This window comes from Sciurus carolinensis, chromosome 16 (genome assembly GCF_902686445.1).
Source record: "Sciurus carolinensis chromosome 16, mSciCar1.2, whole genome shotgun sequence".
Classification (NCBI taxonomy): Eukaryota; Metazoa; Chordata; class Mammalia; order Rodentia; family Sciuridae; genus Sciurus; species Sciurus carolinensis.
Window position 1 is genome coordinate 58,121,321 of NC_062228.1, and position 19,219 is coordinate 58,140,539.

Here is a 19,219-nt window from a genome sequence, read left to right on the forward strand (position 1 = left end):
ACTTAGTCGTTCCCCAAAGTGTGCACTGACTTACAGATGCACCTAGACACAACAGTGTTGGAACCACTGGTACAAACTTTTTAAAAATAAGTTTTAGGGTAGGCACAGTGGGACACACCTATAATCCCAGCAGCTTGGGAGGCTTAGGCAGAAGGATCACAAGTTCAAGACCAGCCTCAGCAACTTAGCAAGGCCCTAAACAATTTAGTGAAACATGTCTCAAAATAAAAAAATGGACTGGGGATGTGGCTCAGTATTTAAGCACCCCCTGAGTTCAATCCCTGGTGCTAATAAACAAATAAACGAGTTTCAGACCTATGATAGGATTGCCATTCTCAGTAGCAAGAGTACTAATATCTTTCCCATCTTTGTTGAAGCCATTACTTCCTAGGTTTTCCTTGACTAAAGACCAGACACTGGATAAGGCAAGTTTGGTAATCTAGCAGCTGGATTTGCCAGGGAAAGGGGAGGGCAGGAATGTGGGGCTAAATATTTAGCTCTAGGAAGAATGGAGGCGTTATGAAGGGAAGACTGAACACCTGAAACATCTATAGAAAAACAAAATCTCACACTCAGCACTTGGGAGTTCCAATGGACTTATTTATTGACCAACAGTACTACTCTTCCATCTCCATTCCACGAGACCAGCAAACCAGAAGCAGCAGGTTTAGCAGGCAAAGCCAGTAGTGTATATGAATTATGCATGGGTGTGTGTGTGTGTGTGTGTGTGTGTGTGTCAAAGAAGGGGCTGGGAAAAACACAATGACAGTGGTAACCAGAGAAGATGGGACCCAGGAGAGGAGCTACAAAGCCAGGTCACATTTGCCTCTCAAATAATGCCCCTCCCCCATGGACATCAACAGTAGCAAAATGTCATGAAGAGTTGCCTGTAATTATCTATTTTGAAAGACGTGTGATGCCAGGCTAAATGAACACAGGAAGTGAGAAGATGAGTTGATCGTCACTTTGTTTCATCGTCTTGTAGAATTTCCTCCTTTTGTACCTTTTCACTGGGCACTGGTTTGTCACTTAGGGGTGGAGATTTGGAGAATACCACGAGCCTGTCCTTACTCTTGTACTTGAAGGGAATCCCACTGGTGAGACAGTATACAAAGTATGTAGGGACTGGGAGGATGACAATGAGAAAAAGGATGATGACCAAGATTAGTCCCCATGATGGGTATTGTCGAAGCACTTCTTTTGACTGTGGAGAGATAGGAAAGGGGTTTAGGATATCAAAGTTCCCAGAAGAAGTGAAAGAAATGTGGAGGGGAAAGGTGGAAAGGGAACCAAGGCAGAAGACTAATGAGTCCTCAGGGAGTAGAATGGCGATGACCAGGTCCTTCAGTCAAGAGGGGACTAAAAATCTGGCCCCACTCCCTGGGGCTCCTGGGTTTGGGGAGGGAGGCTCACACCAACTGAGTCCCAGGCCATGTAGGTCATAGACTTCATACTGAGGTCAACCAGGGTGGTCACAAACAGGATTAGCAGCACAACTGGAGAAACATAGCACCACAGCCTACCGCAGATGGAGGGAATGGGGATGCCCAACAGGACAGCCATGTCTGCAAGGAACCTGTGGAAGAACAAAAAAGAAAAAAAGGGTGGTGGCCCAGTCAGGCCTTCCTCCACCATGGGGGCAAGGCCAGCCCAACTTTAGCATATTTCAAATATTCTATCCCACTTCTAATCCCCTGCTTATTTCAAATCTCATCCTCTTTTGTCCTCTAAGAAGTATCTGTCTTCTATCCCAAACCAAGAAAACTTTTCAAACACCCCTCTACTGTTCAAACAACTTCCATGTCCTATCAGGATAAAAGCCACATCCCTTTCATTTACCCCACAAATATGTGCCAGAAAATTTTCTAGATGCTGGATACCCAGAAATGAACAACACAAACCAAAAAAGAAAAAAAGAAAAAAAATTAATGAAACAATTGGCCCTCAGAGAACTTACCCTAGTTTCTTCTAGTAACAAAGCCAGCCTCCTTTAGTATATACTCTCGATCTCAATAAATATACAGATAAGGCCCTTTGGCCTAGAATGCCAATCTACCTTTCTCTGCCTATTCATCTATTCAGACTCTGCTCAAGCATCCTCCCTTCTAGAACACCTTTCCTAAGGCTCCAGTTTTCCTTAAGACTTAAAACCACCTACACTCTTTAATAAGTGCTTCCAGTTACCTCCACTGTGGACTTAACAACTCTTACTGGGATTGTCTGTTTATATCCCCTTTGGTCTCTGTGCTCAACCTCATTAATTTATATCCTAGTACAATGCTTTTCTGTCTCAAGGAATATTTGTTGAATGAGTTAATAAGTGAGTGAACTAACTCCAAGAATTACTATCATCAGCAAATGTCATTCCCAAACCTTGCACATGTCATTCCCAAACCCTGCACTTCAATGATCCACGTGTCAGCCTCAGGAGTCCCTTGTACTTTGTTTCGACTGTTCTCTTCCATTCCATAGTTATGTCTTCTAGGTCCCAGTCCCTGATTATCTTGTCCCCTTTCCCTGTAGCTTTACCTTCCAAAATCAGACCACTTCTCTCAAACTATACCTTTACCACCCTAACCCAGCCATTGTTAGTTCTTACTTGGACTATTACATAGCTCCCAGTTCTTTTCCTTGTTTTCACTTGACTATTCAGTCTATCCTCCTCCACACATTATAGATATCATTTTATTTACTTTTAGTTTTTAAGTTTTGGTACCAGGGATTGAATCCAGAGGTAATTAACCACTGAGTCACATTCTCAGTTCTTTTTACTTTTTTTTTTTTTTTTTTTTGAGACAGGATCTTGCTAAGTTGCTTAGGACCTCACTAAGTTGCTGTGGTTGGTCTTGAACTTTGCAATCTTCCTGCCTCAGCCTCCCAAGTTGCTGGGATTACAGGTGTATACCACCACATCCAGTCATAGATCTCTTTTTAAAAAATAAATCTAATAATGTTAGTGCCCTACTCAAGCCTTCCAATGCTTCATATTTTATTCTGCATAAAATGGTAAGTCCTGTCATAGCTTACAAGGTCGTCCTGTTACCTCGCTGGTCTCATCTCTTAACATTCTATTCTAGCCTCTCTGACCTCCTTTTCAACAAAAACTTGAAGCATGATGCTTCCTCAGGCCTTGGTATTTATTGTTTCCCTGCCTGGAATACTCTTTCTCAAAACCTTGTCATGGTTCCCACCCTCATTTCACTCAGGAGTCTACTCACATGTCATCTTACATTGCAGGGAAGGGAAAGGCATTCCCTGCAGTCCTATCTGAATTTGTGCTCACATGCATTCCTACTCTGGATCATCTTACCTTATCCTTTGATTTCCTCCTGTCACTTATTTTTGTTACCTTATTTGGTTATCGCCTATCTAGATAATACTAGATAGCACTAGAATGTAAGTTCTGTGAGGACAGGGAAGTTTGTTTTATTCAATGCCTATCCCTGGTAACTAAAACAGTGTCTGATGCACATGAAGGACTCAAAAGATATGTTAAATGAAAAAATGAACAGATTTCTCAGAAGACCCTGAAATTAAGGATCCCTATGTCACTCTAGTTGGGTGAGAGCAAAGGCAACCAGAAGGGGGTCCACCTTCCCTACAGACCCACCCTATAGGAGCCTAGGGCTAGGACATCACCTCGTGGCCTCATAAGCCCAGGCTACAGTAATGTTTTCACATATGACAATGAAGAAGATGGGGAGAACTGTCCAGTATTCACTCAGCAGTCTCATGAAGTAGATGCCTGGAGGTCGAGTGAAGAAGAGGCCACACAGGTACAGGAGCATAGAGATACCCACTGGAGGAAACATTGGGTCTAAATCAAGATCAAAGGTCTTGCTAGATGACAAGGGCTAAAAGGTGGTCATAGACCAAAACTGGATAAGTCTCAATGGAGTCAGGGTCATGGGTGGGAATAGGAACATAGGTCAGAGTACCTGTGAGCAGTGTTGTATGTTTTCTGAGGGAAGAAAAGGTGTCCTGGAGTGGGATAATGATGCCCTGCATGAATCCTACCATGACACCCAGCTCCCGAAACAGCAAGAACAGGAAGAAGAGGAGAGACCAAAAGGCAGACCAGGGAAGAAATGATGTGTATTCAGCAAAGGCCACAAATGCAAAGTTCTGGTTCTCATTAATCTGCAAGGAGAAAAAGGGCAGAAGTTAGTGTCCTTGAACTTAACAATGACCATAAAAATAGAGAAAGATATGTTCTGCCTTTTCTGGAAAACTGCCTGAAATCCCTGAATCACTGAGAAAATCAGATCTCCAAGCTAACCCTCTAACATGGAAAACCAATCCACCTAGCATTACCAATAGAAAAGTATTTGTGAGCCATAGTTCTTTGCATTAACAGGGCTGCAGGTTATCTTGGTGCTTCTGGGATTTTTTTTTTTTTCTGGTGTTAATAAAAGCTGAAATTTCTACTGTGCAGAAGACTTTGAAGAACACATGCCATGCCTTCAAATATCTCTACTGACCTGCAAAAACTGATCCTTGATGTTGCACTCAGGTACATAGCTGAGGACCATGTTCTTGATATCCTGGGGAAGGCTGTTGAGCCAGGTGTTATAGATGGAGGCTGGGTTATCCCGCAGATCAGCAGGGGGAGAAGCCTCAGGAGGCAATTTCCCCAGTTTTATCAGCTTTATAAGTGTTTCCACATTCCTAAGGACAGGGGATTGAATCAAATAGAATCCTTTGGCCCCTTAGGAGATGAACTCCCCTTTTCCCTTGTCCTCCAGATGAGAAAGGTATTCACTAGCCTAGCATTACTGATCTAGGCAAGGTAGAGTCTGGGGAGAAACCAAAAGGCACCCAACTTCACAGCCATGAATTAGTTTGTGTGAGTCTGAAGAACTGTGACCAGAGTATATCCCAGGCTGTGAGGCAGTAGGATCTCAAGTTCAAGTCTAACCTCAGTGACTTAGTGAGATTCTGTCTCAAAATAAAAAATAAAGGGCTGGGAATGTGACTCAGTGGTAAAGTGCCCCTGGTTTGAACCTTCAGTATACCCCAAAAGGAAGGATGCAAAATATTTTTAATCTTCTTAAAATAATAAAAAAATGTTGACAGCCAGATGTGTTGGCACGTGCCTGTAAATCCCAGCAGCTCAGAAGGCTAGATAGGAGGATCTCAAATTCAAAGTAATCCCCAGCAACTTAGAAAGGCCCTAAGAACTTAAGGAGACCCAGTATCAAAATAAAAAATAAAAGAAGGGCTGGGGATGTGGCTCAGTGGTAAGTGCCCCTAGGTTCAATCCCAGGTACCAAAAAAAATTTTTTTTGACAGGATAATAAGAAATTGTCAGATAAAAACTGAAGTACAGAAAAGAGCAGAAGGACTTCCAAAGACATTTTAAGACATTTTATCCTGAAGGCATATGCTAAATACATGAAACTGTACCTGCATTTTCCACTTTCATGACCTTTTAGATATAAAAGGCACAGAAACCAGATATCAAATGCCAGAGCCTGCCCACATCAGAAGATCCCTCTTAAATCCAAAGGGTTACACCTTCAGTATAAAAATGACCTAGGAGCTTGCATCCAGTCCTTCCACACAACAGGGTGTGCAAGGAAAGTTGTTTCAGAAATGAGCAAAACAAGGGGAAATTTTTAGTTTCTGAATTGTTAAATTTGAAGCCCAATGTTTGCCTTGATTGTCACCAAAGCTTAACCCAAGAACTGAGTTTCAAGCAGTCCCTTTCCAATGCCCCTACACGCATCAAGTAGAAGGAAAAATCTTTCTGGAAGAATACGACTTGATAGGCCTTTAAGAATTTCTACAGTGGTCCTCCAAGATAAACAAATAAGAAGAACACAGTCCAAGACAACCAGATACAGAAAAACAAAACACCTTGAGCAATAACCACCAGGAACAAGGCAGTAAAGATAAGATCTATGATGACTTCCAAATGTTAGAATTATCAAGGATTATATTAAAATTATATTAACAAATAGAAAACCTTTTTAGAAAATAAGAAATTATAAATTTATCATGAAGATTTTTAAAAACTAAACAGAACCTCTTGAAATAAAATAACTGTAATGCAAAATTCAGTGGGTATTACTACTTTCAGTCACAGTGGAGTAACAGGGACCTGATTTACCCTACCATTGTAAACAACTAAACAGTTAAACAAAAATAACTGTTTATAGATCTCAGATAACAGACACATAGTAGGACTTTGATTCCTGAAATAAAAAAGCAATTCACTGACATGTGTCATACAATCACCCTAGTTTTCTGCCTGATGGCACATTCTAGTCTGCAGAACAGGAAGCAAGAGTGCAAGAAAAAAGCTACAACTGTGGCTCAGTGGTAGAGCGTTTGCCTAGCATGTGTGAAGTACTGGGTTCGATTCTCAGCACCACATATAAATAAATGAATAAAATAAAGGTCTATCTACATCTAAAAAAGCAATTTTAAAAAAGATTGCAAGAAAAGCATGGTGGTCTCAGTGAGGAGACAATGATGGTGTACAGGGAGGCCAAAGAAGCTGGAAGATGCAGGCAAGAATTCTGGAGGAGATATAGCTATGAGGAAATATTTCAGAAATTTTCAAAGACGTCTTCTTGAGTCTTTGCTGAATATTAAGATGTACGTGTATAGGGTGAACATCCCCAAGGGCATGTAAAGAATAAATGGAGAACATCCAAGTTCTAAGTGAGTTATTCTGTAGAAATCCCAGAAGGGCCAAGTCTCAGCAGTAGAACTGAGCTACCTGGGGGGAAAAAAGGCATCTCTAGATCCACTTTAATGAAACTTAAAAACCAGCCTCAAAAGGATCAGCCAGGCATGGTGATATGCACCTGTAGTTCCAACTACTATAGAGGCTGAGGTGGGAGGAGTGCTTCAGTCCAGAAGTTTGAGGTCAGCCTGGATAATACAGGGAAACTCTATCTCAAAAAAAAAAAATCAAAATGTATCATAAATAATGTTACCTGCTAGAACAAAGTTCAACACTCATTAAAGGAAGGTGATAAAAATCAGACACTCATAAATGTAAAATTCACAAAGTTCATTCTTCAGGCAAAAGTTAATAAACAAATTAAGAAGGAAGAAAATGTAATTCATTATCAAGAGGAAACAATCAGTGAATAACACAGACTAATAAATGAGAGATGATGGCATCAGCAGTCAAGGATATTAAAACTATGTTAAGGCATTTAAAGAAGAACATCAAACTAATAAGTAAAGAAACTGAAGATATAAGAACCTATATAAGTTCTAGAAACTAAAATACAATATCTGAAATGCAAAATTCTCCATATGAGATTAACAGTAGATTAGATACCAAAGAAGAAAAAGATCAATGAAGATCTTGAAGAAACAGTAACAGCAACTTATCAAGGCCCTAATCAACTTAGTGAGACCTTGTCTCAAAATACAAAAAAGAGCTGGGATGTGGCTCTGGGTTAAGTGCCTCTGGGTTCAAACCATGGTACCAAAAAAAAGAAAAAAATAATCATAGAAATGGTCCAAAAGGTAATATGGAGATTAAAAAAATAATGAAAAAAAGAGGACAGATACCTGTGTAACAATCACAAGCATTCTAAAATAAGTTTAACTGGATTCCCAGAAAAGGATAGGATAAAAATATTTGGAAAAAAAATACTGATTTGAAATTTTCCTAAATTGATGAAGACTGTAAATCCTCAGTTTACAAGAAGCTCAATAAATCCCAAGCAGGATAAACAGAAAGAAAAATGAAACAAGACATATGATAGTAAAATTTCTGAAAAACAGTACAAAAGAGTCTTAATAGCAGCCTGAGAATGTTTACCTTAGAGTACAACAAAGAAGGGAATGTCTAAAGGAAAGCATTCGGAAACAAAGCACTAAGACAAGAAATTATATCATTACAGTGATGAAATGGAAAAACTGTCAAACCAAAATTCTACACTGAAATAGTCTTTCATAACTGAATACTTCAAATATTCATAAGACTGTATTTTTTAAGCTCAGCATAATGGTACACACCTGTAAACCCAGCAGCTCCAGAGGTTAAGAAGAGGATCAAAAGTTCAAGACCAGCCTGAGCAACTTGGCAAGACCCTGTCTCAAAAAAAAGAAAAAAAAAAAGTTGAGGTTGTGGCTCAGTGATTAAACACCTCTGGGTTAAATTTCCAGTACCCCCCCCCAACAAAAGAAAAAACAGGAAAAAAGAATGTATTTTTATAACTGAAAACAAAGTAAAGACTTTCAGATACTTTTCAGATACACTCAAGTTGAGACAGTTCACTGTCAGTAGATCTTCACTACAGAAAGTCTTAAAGTTCTTAGAAAGGAAGATACAGATGGAAACTTGAATCTACACAAAGAAATGAATACTGCCATAAATGGTAAATATTTGGGTAAATATGAGACATTTTTCGCATTTAAAATTTTTATTTAAAATACATTATTTAAAGCAAAAATAATGTATTATAATGTTCTGAGAAGAAAAATGTACAGCAATGATAATAGAAAGTACAGGAAGAGGGAGTGAATGTATATTGTCATAATCATCTTAAATTCTGTAAGAAATTACCTTAAATAAGTCTCTGATGTGTTAAACAAGTGTACTGCAAACTCTATAGCAACCACTAAACACATAAAACAAAGAGGTGTAGTAAATAAACCAAGAACAAATACTAAAAGGAATCTGAAAGTTAAAATAAGGACTGGGAACAAAGGTCAGTGGTAGAACAATTGCCTAGTCTAGCATGCATGAGGCGCTAGACTCAACTGCTGCAAAAAAGAAAGAAAAAAGAAACAAAAATCCTCAATCTATTTAGGAAATGAGGAATAACGTAACAAAGGAGAGATGGGACAAAAGAAAAGTAGCAGCAAGAGGGGAAGCATATAACCAACCTTACTGATAATTAAAATAAATAAAATTACCAAAGCATTCAATTATCATACTGATTTTTAAAAGTAAGAAACAGGGCTGGGGAGATAGCTCAGTTGATAGAGAGTGCTTGTCTCGCAAGCACAAGGCCCTGGGTTCAATCCCCAGCACCGCAAAAAAAAAAAAAAAAAAAAAAAAAAAAGTAAGAAACAACTATGCTGGCTGTAAGAACACATCTAACTATGGATGGATGGATTAAAAGCAAATGGAATGGAAGGCTGGGGATGTAGTTCAGTGGTAAAGCACTTGCCTGGCATGTATGAGGCCCTAGGTTCCATCCCCAGGATAAACAGAAAGAAAAATGAAACAATACATATGATAGTAAAATTTCTGAAAAACAGTACAGAAGAAAGAGTCTTAATAGCAGCCTGAGAATGTTACCAGCACTGCCAAAAAAAAAAAAAAGTAAATGGAATGGAAAATATATGCCACACAAATCACAAGTAATCACAAATAAGTGGTTATATTCAGACAAAGTAAACTTCAAACAAGAAACACCAAGGATGAAGAGAGAGATATTCCATAAGCAAAAACAGGACAAAACAGGTCAATCATCTGTCATAAAGATATAACAATTCCAATGTGTATATAATAGTAACAGAGATTCAAATCAGTAAAGCAAAAATGGACAGAACAGAGAAAGAAAAAAAAAGAGACAAATCCACATTGATAGCTGGGTGTCAACACTCTTCTTTCAGTAACTGAAAGGACAAGTAGACAAAATATTCCATACATGGACTTAAACAACAAACATCAAAAATATTGATCTAACTGGCATTTATAGGACACTCCATCCAACAATTGCAGGATGTATGTTCTTCTAAAGTACTCATGGAATATTCCCCAAGATAGACAATACACTGAGTCATAAAGTAAAATAAAGGAATCGTAACTATTTTCTGTAATGACATCAAATATGATAATGATGATGATGATGAACAACAACAACAACAATAACAACTGGGGTTGGACTCGAGGTGCTTTACCACTTAGCTACATTCACTAATCTTTTATCTTATAATATTTTATTTTATCTTATTTTGAGACAGGGTCTCACCAGGTTGCTTAGGGCCTCACTAAGTTGGTGAGGCTGGCCTTAAACTTGTTATTCTGTCTTAGCCCCAAGTGGCTGGGATTACAGGTATGCACCATCATACCCAGTAATAATGGCACTGAATTTTAAATCATTAATAACAACAAAAGAGTTAAAACCCAAATACTGGGAAAAATTTTAAAATACTTCTAAATAACCAAAGGGCAAAGAAGAAATTAGAAGAAAAAAGTACTTATTTTCCTTATTTATTTATTTTTTTATGGTTCCATGGATTGAACTCAGGGGTACTTGACCACTGAGCCACATTCCCAGCCCTATTTTGTATTTTATTTAGAAACAGGGTCTCACTGAGTTGCTAGGACCTCACTAAGTTGCTGAGGCTAGCTTTGAACTTGCCATCCTCCTGCCTCAGCCTCCAGAGCCACTGGGTGTGTGCCACTGCATCCAGCTAATACTTATTTTGTATCAAAATTTATGGGATGTACTTAAGGTGATAGAATATTAAGATGATAGATATCTAAACAGGAAAATCATGGTTGGATATACAATCATTTCAATAATTATGTAATAAAAATGTAACCAAATCTCAGCACAGAAAACTAGGAACAGAATGGAAGTTCTTCAACCTGATAAAAGATACCTAGGGGGAATTTCAACAATACACATACAGGTACTTCCCTCTGAGAATAGCAAAATGCAAACATATCCTACTCCTACTCTTGTCCAACAGACTTGGAGATTATAGCCAATCCTATAAAGCAAAATTTAATTTAAATAATTTTTAAAAGATTAGAAAGAAAAAGTTTTGTTTTGTTTTGTTTTTTGCCAAGCATGATCATGTATGTACAAAAACCTAAAGTTACAAGAAATCAATAAATGAGTCTAGCAAGATCCGTACACACAAATCTATTGTACTTCAATATACTAAAATTAGCAGAAAGAAACAAGTTTAAACCACGGTGGCACATGCCTAAAATCCCAGCAAATGGGGAGGTTGAAGCAGAACTATAAGTTTGAGGCCACTTAATAAGGCCCTGTCTTGAAATAAAAAATAAAAAGGACTGGGGATATAGCTTAGTGATAAAGTGCCCCTGGGTTCAATCCCCAGAACTCTCTCCCCAAAAGGAACAAACTTCTAAAACATTCAGTAATATAGATAAAAATGAAACACTGTGCTAAGTAAAAGTCAGATATAAGAATGCATAGAGGTCATACGGGACCCCAGTTTCATAGGGTTGAATTTCTGGAAAACTATAGACTAAACGCACTAAGAAGGTTGGAATCTCAGTAAATATGGGGCCCGCTCCGGTGCCTCCCTCGGGAAGATGGTGAAGAAAACTGAAATCAACCAGCATGCCAAGTACACTTGCTCCTTCTGTGGCAAAACCAAGATAAAGAGATGGGCTGTGGGGATCTGGCACTGTGGTTCCTGCATGAAAACATTGGCTGGTGGTGCCTGGACCTACACCACCACTTCTGCCATCACAGTCAAGTCTGCAATCAGAAGGCTGAATGAACTGACACTTTCTACCGTTTGAGACATCCCCGGCCTATAATAAATGGGTTAATTTATATGACAACAACAACAAAAAAAGAATGCATAGAGCAGAGCGTGGTGGCACATGCCTGTAATCCTAGCAGCTCAGGAGTCTGAGGCAGGAGGATCACGAGTTCAAAGCCAGCCTCAGCAAAAGCAAGGTGCTAAGCAACTCAGTGAGAACCTGTCTCTAAATAAAATACAAAACAGGGGTGGGGATGAGGCTCAGTGGTCAAGTGCCCCTGAGTTCAATCCCCAGTACTGGGGGGGGGGGGGGGGGAAGAATGCATACAATATGGGACTGGGGTTGTTGCTCAGTGGTAGAGCAGGGTACTGGGTTTGATCTTCAGCACCACATAAAAATAAATAAGATATTCTGTCCATCTACAACTAAAAAATATTTTAAAAGAGAATGCATAGAATAGAATATGATTCCATTTACTGTATTAATGACATATCTAATCTATAGTATTAGAAAACAGTGATTGACTAGGGTTAGAGGTAAGGGAAACAGAAAATATTGCCAGTTTATGAGACCTGGTGTGTATGGTGAACAGGTCTAATAAATAACATGAGGGAACTAATGAGGCAGAAGCAATAATGTAAACAAATAATGGCTAAGAATTTCTGAAGCAAATGAAAAACAGTAATCTACAAATACAAGAAGCCAAAAGGAACTCTAGAAAATAAAAAGAATTCTCCCTTACATACATTATAATGAAATTATAGAAAGTCAAATAAACAATCTTAAAAGATAAAAATACAGGTTACCTTCCTTCCAACTGACAGCTAAATCCTCAACAACCACAATTAAAGCTCTCAGAGAGTGGTCTCTCTTCAATATGCTGGGGTAAAAATGCCCTGTCACACTAGCAATCTATAGGTAGGTACAACAGATTTATATTTTGAAATAAAGATATTTTATTTTCAAAAGAGAAAAACAGGAAATTCTCATGAGCAGACCCTCACTAAAAAATCTGAAAGGATATTCTTCAAGTAGAAGGAAATCATAAATGGAGGGCCTGGGTTACAAGAGAGACTAAAAAGAAAATGGTAAAATAGGAGGTAGGAAATCTAATCAAACTTTCCATAATAAAACAATGTAAGTTCCAGAAAAAAATATGATATTAAAATACATGATATAAAGTTCACATGTAAGTTAAGAATGACTATAAATGTATATAAAGAGTTTTAGGGGTCTGGGGATATGGCTTAATGGTAGAGCACTTGCCTAGCTTGTGTGAGGCACTGGGTGGGATTCTCAGCACCACATATAAAATAAATGGATACAATAAAGGTCTATCAACATCTAAAAGAATATTCTTAAAAAAAAGATTTTTATGTCCCTTGTTTTAGAAAAGGGTACAGTACTGATTTCCTTTAACATTGATAAATCAATAATGCATACTGTAAATTCTAGGGTTGTCGTTTAATCGATGAGAAAACAGAAAAAAAGAGCCTGAAGTCTACTGAAGCCTTGGGTTCAATACCCAGCACCAAAATGATATAAAATAAAATAATGAGAGTGCCTACTTTCTCATCAGAATGGGTTGTCAAGCTTTTAAACTTCTGTGCCTTGATAAATGAAAAATAGTATTTTAAGTTGTTGAGTGAATTTGAATTTTACTAAGCAGTAATGCTCAGCTTTCCCTTCCAACTTCTGGCAACCTCTAATCTACTTTTTCTGTCTACTATATTCATCTATTCTAAATATTTCATGAACATACAATATTTATTTTTTTGTCTGGCTTATTTCACTTAGAATGTTTTCAAGATTCATTAGAGTTACAACATATATCAGAATGTAATTCCTTTTTATGGGTGAGTAACCCATTGTGTATATGTACTGCATTTTGTTTATCCATTCATTTTTTGATGGAAATTTGGGTTGTTTTTACCTTTGGCTATTATAAACGATGCTGCTATAAACATTCACATATCTCTTGGATATGTGATGAAGAATTTCTTTCAGCAAGTATCTGTTCAAGTTACTTTTTAATTCTTAGGAATGGAATTGCTGGGTCAACAAAGTATTTTTGAGGACTGCTAAACTTCACAGTAGTTTTACCATTTTATACTACAACCAGCAATGGTACAAGGATTCTAATTTCTCCATTTTCACCAAAACTTTTCTTTTTAAAAAAAATTATAGCCAACCTAGAAGATGTGAAGTGGTATCTCACTGTGGCTCTGATTTGCATTTCTCTAATAACTAATGAGATTGAACATGTTTTCATGTGTTTACAGTTCATTTGTGTATATTCTTTGAAGAAAAGTCTTTTTTAATACTTTGTTCATTTTAAAGATCGGATTGTCTTTATATATCCCAGATCTTGTCAAATGTATAATTTGCAAATATTTTCTCCCATACTTTAGGTTGTCTTTTCACTCTCTTCATAGTGTTGTTTGATGAAATCCAATTTATCTATTTTTATTTTGTTTGCCTGTGCTTTTAGTGTTTGTTTGCTTTTGGAGTGCTGGGGATTGAGCCCAAGGCCACCTCTATCACAGAGCTACATTTCCCTGCCCTTTTTAAGTTTTATTTTGAGACAGGGTTTTGCTATGTTGCCCAGACTGACCCCAAACTTGTAGTCCTGCCCATCTTGAAAAAGAAGAAAACTTGAAGGCTCACACATCCTAATTTCAAAATTTATTACAAAATAACCATAATAAAAACAGTATGGTACTGGTTTGAGGACGTCACATAAAACAATGAAACAGAATAAAGAGCCAGAAATAAACCCTCATGTCTGTGGCCAGTTAATTTTCAACGAGGGTGCCAAGATCACTGAATTGGGAAAAAAAGTTTCATCAACAAAAGGTGCTAAGATAACTAGCCCTCTACCCACAAAAGAATGAATTTTAACCCTTAAATTGCACCCCATGCAAAAAAGGAATTCAAAATTCATCAAAAGGCTAAATTTAAGAGCTGAAACTATTTTTGAACTCAGAAGGGCACATAGGGGCAAATATTCAGGACCATTGATTTGGCGATGGTTTCAAAAACATGACACTAAACTAGGCACAATGACACACACCTATAATCTCATCTCCTCTGGAAGGCCTTATCTGACTGCTGAGACAGAAATTAATGGCTCTGTCCTCTGTAGTGATTTTCCACCACTATTACTACCAGTTATCACAAAGTGTAACTGTCTTAGCATCTACTTCCTTTCTCTTTCTCCTTCTCCCTCCAAAACTGAAACCTAAATGAAAACAAGCAATGTTGTCTGATTCAAGTCTCTGTGGTATTCAGAATGCTTTTATAGTAGGGAAAATGTCAGTGGGTATACAATTACTGATGTTCTATTGCACAGTAAGGTGATTACAGTTACCAATGTTGTATTATTTCAAAGTAACTAGAAGAAAGGATTTTGAATGGCCTCACCACAAGAAATGATAAATGTTTGAGTATGGTAAATACCCTGATTTTATCATTACATTATATATATGTATATTAAAACATCACTATGTTCCATAAATATGTACAATTAGTATATGTTAATTTAAAACAAGGGCTAGGAATGTAGCTCAGTGATAGAGCACTTGCCCAGCATATGAGGCCCTATATTCAATTTCCAATACTTTTAAAATAAATAAATAAATTAGAATACATAAATTCTTCATGGATGTTTTTAGAATTAAAGCCTAAGAATAATATTAGAATACTAGAAGTTATCAGGCAATAAAGGTTCTAGTACTGAGAATCCTTTTAAATTTAATATGCTAGATGAACAGAAATTGCTCAATTTAGGAGTCCACAGTTAAGAATTCAGGAAATGGAGGGCCCTGGAAGGTTCTCTGTATAGGTGTGGTCTTAAACATAATTTTGCGTATGTGGGAACAGAGTAATTTGAATGTTTATCATTTTTATCAATCTCTGTTAGCATATCCACTCTGAGGTAGATAGGAAGCAACCTCTAAGTCTCACTATTTCTAGAGCTAGAAAAGGGTTCTGAAAATATGACAGACGATTCCACTGTGTGTTTCCACTATAGGGGAAAGTAACAATTTGCAATTACATTTCAGGTGGAGATGTGTAAGTATGGGTCTTTGTAGCATCTTTAGGATTAAGGTCTCTGAGTTCTGAAGTTCCCTGGGGCTGGGACCCTCAATTAAGGAGCTGGTCTTACTTCTCACTGCAGCGGTATGTGATGCTTGTAGCCCAGAAGCCCAGCACTGAGAGGATGAAAGCTGTAATAAGCAATAAGGTGACCACGTTGACCACAGCCATGATGAAGGTGTCAATGAGACAGTTGTTGGACTGGGGCATGTGCGAGGCTAAGGAGACAATGGGGCCAAAGCCTAGGCCCAGCTGAAACAAAACTTGGCTCCCTGCTAGGGACCACACATGTATGTTGTACAAAGCTGACACCTAAAAGGGAAAAGACAAGTATAAGGAGGATTTAAAGGAGAGAACAACTATAGCAGAAATGCTGGGGAAAGGTGGGGGAGGCACAGAATGAGATGACAGGAAAATAAAGCCTTAAAAACAGGCAGCCACAATATCTTTTGAGGCCTGATGAGGACTGAGGAAGAGATAACTCACCTTGGAAACCAGCAAATGTTGAAGGCCATATATTGCCCCCTCCAGCAGTAGACTCCGGATGAGGAAACAGAAGAGGATGAAATAGGGAAGTAGTACCAAGATATACATTACCTGAATTGAGAGTAGGAAATATCAGCAATCATGTGCCAGTAGGAGTCAAACAACAGTCAGCAGGGATCAAAAGTTTTGAGTCAGGAATTAGTAGGAGTTTTTAAAAAAGCTTTCAGTAGGAGTCAGGGGCTACTGGGAGTAAGAGTCCAGAAGGAGTGAAAAATTAGATCAACATGTAACGAAGTGAGGAGTGGCTTAGAGCCTCTGAGAATATAAAGGAATACAAAAATGGCAGCTCACCTTCCCAATGGACTTGAGCCCATTGGTGATAAAAGCACCAATAAGACACCAGGACACAAATAAGGGAAGGCTCAGATTTAAGACTGGCGGCCCACCATCCTCAATCCTGTCTGAGGCCTTCAAGGTCTGCCGGTACCAGAAGTAGATGGAGGGTGTCGTCCGTGCACAGTCCGGATCTGGAGGGACCTGGCTTTGGGCATGCCTGCTCGACAGGGTAACCCCTCCCCTCTTCTTTATTCCCACTCACTACCCTCCTCCTCAACCCTCCCAATTATTTTTCCTTCTGTCTTCCTCTTCCTTGTCCCTCCTTCCTTGCTCCTTTCTCCTCTTCCAAATTCCCTTCCACTTGTTTTCCCCTTCTCTTCCTCTTTCACTTCCTTCTCACCAAAGTCACTGGCATTCTTCAATAAGGGACAGTTCTCCCATGGAACAGGGAACTGGAAGGAGTGGCTCAAGTAGAAGAGGATCCAAGAACTGAACACATTTGTGTACATGCTGGTGATGAAGCACACCTGGGGACCAGGGAGGAGGTGGCTGGGGAGGAAGAGTAGGGACGGGAAAAAGGAGGGGATCTGACAGAGCACTGAGGGACTGAAGGGACTTGACCCATGGAAGCTGGGATGAGAGTGGGGTATTAAGGTAGGCCTGGGGAACCTGGTGCTCCTCACCATGAAGCTGGTGTACCCCACTCCACCAGCCCAAGGGCCAATGATCTTCCACAAATCCATGCTACCCTGCTGCAGCATCTGACCAACAGTCATCTCCAGGAAAAGGAGAGGAATCCCAGCAAAGACCAGAATGAGGATGTAGATCATGAAGAAGCTGCCTGTGAAAAGGATTTAGGAGGGGTTCTGAGAACCATCTGGGCTTTCAGTACCCAGACTTATTTGCAGGTCCAGGAAGACACAATAACCACCAGCAATCTCTCAACATCAGGGCTCATCTTTTTCCACATACCTCATAGTCCCACATCTAGTCCTCTGATTCTTAATTTCTGGAAGATCCAGATGCCTAATTTCAATTCCACCCATTACCAGGACTCCAGCCCTATCATTATCCCGCACCTCTACCCTTCTCATGCCCCTAAGTATTCAGGCACCTCATACCAGAGTACCAAGTCTCCAACATCTACATATCTCAGATATATTAAAATTTGAAGCCTGGACAGGTCCTCTGTCCTTCTAGTCCCTTGTAATCTACTTACAGCCTCCTTTGTGAATCCAGAGGTAGACAAAGTTCCAGAGCTGAGATGGCCTCAAAGAGTAGCCTACCAGGGTCAGGATATAATGAAATTTTTGGGGCCAGAGTGGACGCGTAAGGAAGGTATCTTCCTTCTTTGTCACTTTCACCTTTTCCTTCAGGTGTTTCTGTTTCAAGACTGAGGTGGTTGTCACATCTGGTACAATATTTTGCTTGGGTTGGCTGGCCCTGGCCTGAGCCTCAAAAGCATGGATCTCCCAGGCCTCAGCCTTTGCAGTTCGGGTTGCTAAATCCTGACCCTCTGAAACAGAGGCTGAAGCAGACCAGCTGACTGGGTACTTGCTTTCCAAAATTTGGATTTCTGGGTTACCATCAGTAAGTTTTGTCAATGTAGATGAGGTATTTTCCAGAAAGGATAATGAAGGGTGGACCTCTATCTCCATCTCAGGAAGACTGTGTGGAGCATCTCTGGCTTCTTCAAGAGAGGGTTCACCTTCCTGAGTAGACCTTAAGAACATCAAAAACTATAGATTTTAGGTTTTACAGTTAAAAATTTATTGAGTTCCAAGATAATTCTCAACACTTTCTTAAACCAAACCTCTTTTCTATCACTACTACCACTGACATTCAAAGTATGCACACATGTGCGTGCACACACACACATGCACTCATAGCCCTTTTACATAACCTTTCTCTTTTTGGTACCAGAGACTGAACCCACAGGTGCTTAATCACTGAGCTACATACCCAGCCCTTCTTTAATATTTTATTTACAGAGAAGATCTCACAGAATTGCTTAGGAACTCACTAAATTGCTGAGGCTGGCTTTGAACCTGCAATCCTCCTGCCTCAACCTCCCAAGCCGCTGGGATTACAGCAAGTTTTACTTCTTAGAAATGTTTTAATGCAAGGAACAGGGGTAGAGCTAGCCAAAATTAATAGGCAGGAATCACACTCAAAGGATTTCTGAGACAGATATATTCCCTACAGAAGGAGGTACCATTTGAGGTAGACTTTTTAAATCAAAGAAACTATTTTAATCCTAATCAGTTTTGTACCTTAGGAAAGTTGTCTTACCTCTATGAACTTTCTCATCTGTAAAATACTCAGGTGTCCGCACAAGTAGCACCTCACCAGAGATGCCTTCCCTGCCTATCTATTTCAAATAGCAGCTACCTACCCACCACTCTTTCCATCCTACTTATGTTCATTTTTCTTCGTAGCCTTTCTTTACCTCCTAATGTTATTATCTACTGAATGTATCCAGTGTCCATCTCTGCCTATTGCCAGCAAGAAGATAGTATCTACCTCAAAACTGGGGCCACTCTCATCTCTGCTTGCTGTGCTCCCGCCACTCTGACCTTTGGTTGGCTTCAAAAGCTCTGTAAGAGAATGGGCAAGAAGTGAGCTGGAAAATAAAAGAAAAAAAATGGCTGTGGAAAAGAGGGAGGGAAGTGGAGCTTTATTTTAAAGGGAAGAAGATGCTACACAAAATCAGGGATTAAAGATGAGCCTCAAGGCAGCAATGGCACATCTGGGTCACATTGATAATGAGCTGTAAGACATACTATTTCCAGAGTTCTTGGTAGCTCAGGAAAATGTTTATAATTCAATGATATGTCTTTAATTTAT

General features: G+C 39.0%; 1 protein-coding gene and 1 pseudogene across 1 annotated transcript; one reads left to right on the forward strand and one right to left on the reverse strand.

Moving 5' to 3' along the window:
* Positions 1-598: 598 nt before the first annotated feature.
* Positions 599-17,837, reverse strand: Slc6a16 (solute carrier family 6 member 16). Its single transcript, XM_047527219.1, has 12 exons — positions 17,801-17,837; positions 17,592-17,765; positions 17,056-17,213; positions 16,773-16,899; positions 16,388-16,563; positions 16,037-16,147; positions 15,621-15,862; positions 4,482-4,668; positions 3,939-4,140; positions 3,640-3,799; positions 1,414-1,576; positions 599-1,204 (listed from the first exon to the last, which is right to left on the reverse strand). The coding sequence occupies exons 1-12, from the start codon at positions 17,835-17,837 to the stop codon at positions 962-964; spliced, it is 1,980 nt and encodes a 659-aa protein (XP_047383175.1). The 3' UTR covers positions 599-961.
* LOC124966981 (60S ribosomal protein L37a-like) lies at positions 7,480-11,488 on the forward strand (annotated as a pseudogene).
* Positions 17,838-19,219: the final 1,382 nt, after the last annotated feature.

Excerpts from the sequence above, each read along its gene's own strand:
- Slc6a16 (XM_047527219.1), bottom strand. The coding sequence starts at position 17,837 with ATGCTTTTGAGGCTCAGGCCAGGGCCAGCCAACCCAA. Across the intron at positions 4,669-15,620 it reads ACATACCGCTGCAGTGAGAA|GAATGTGGAAACACTTATAA; the intron begins GTAAGACCAGCT and ends CCCTGTCCTTAG. Across the intron at positions 4,141-4,481 it reads TCAAGGATCAGTTTTTGCAG|ATTAATGAGAACCAGAACTT; the intron begins GTCAGTAGAGAT and ends TTCTCCTTGCAG.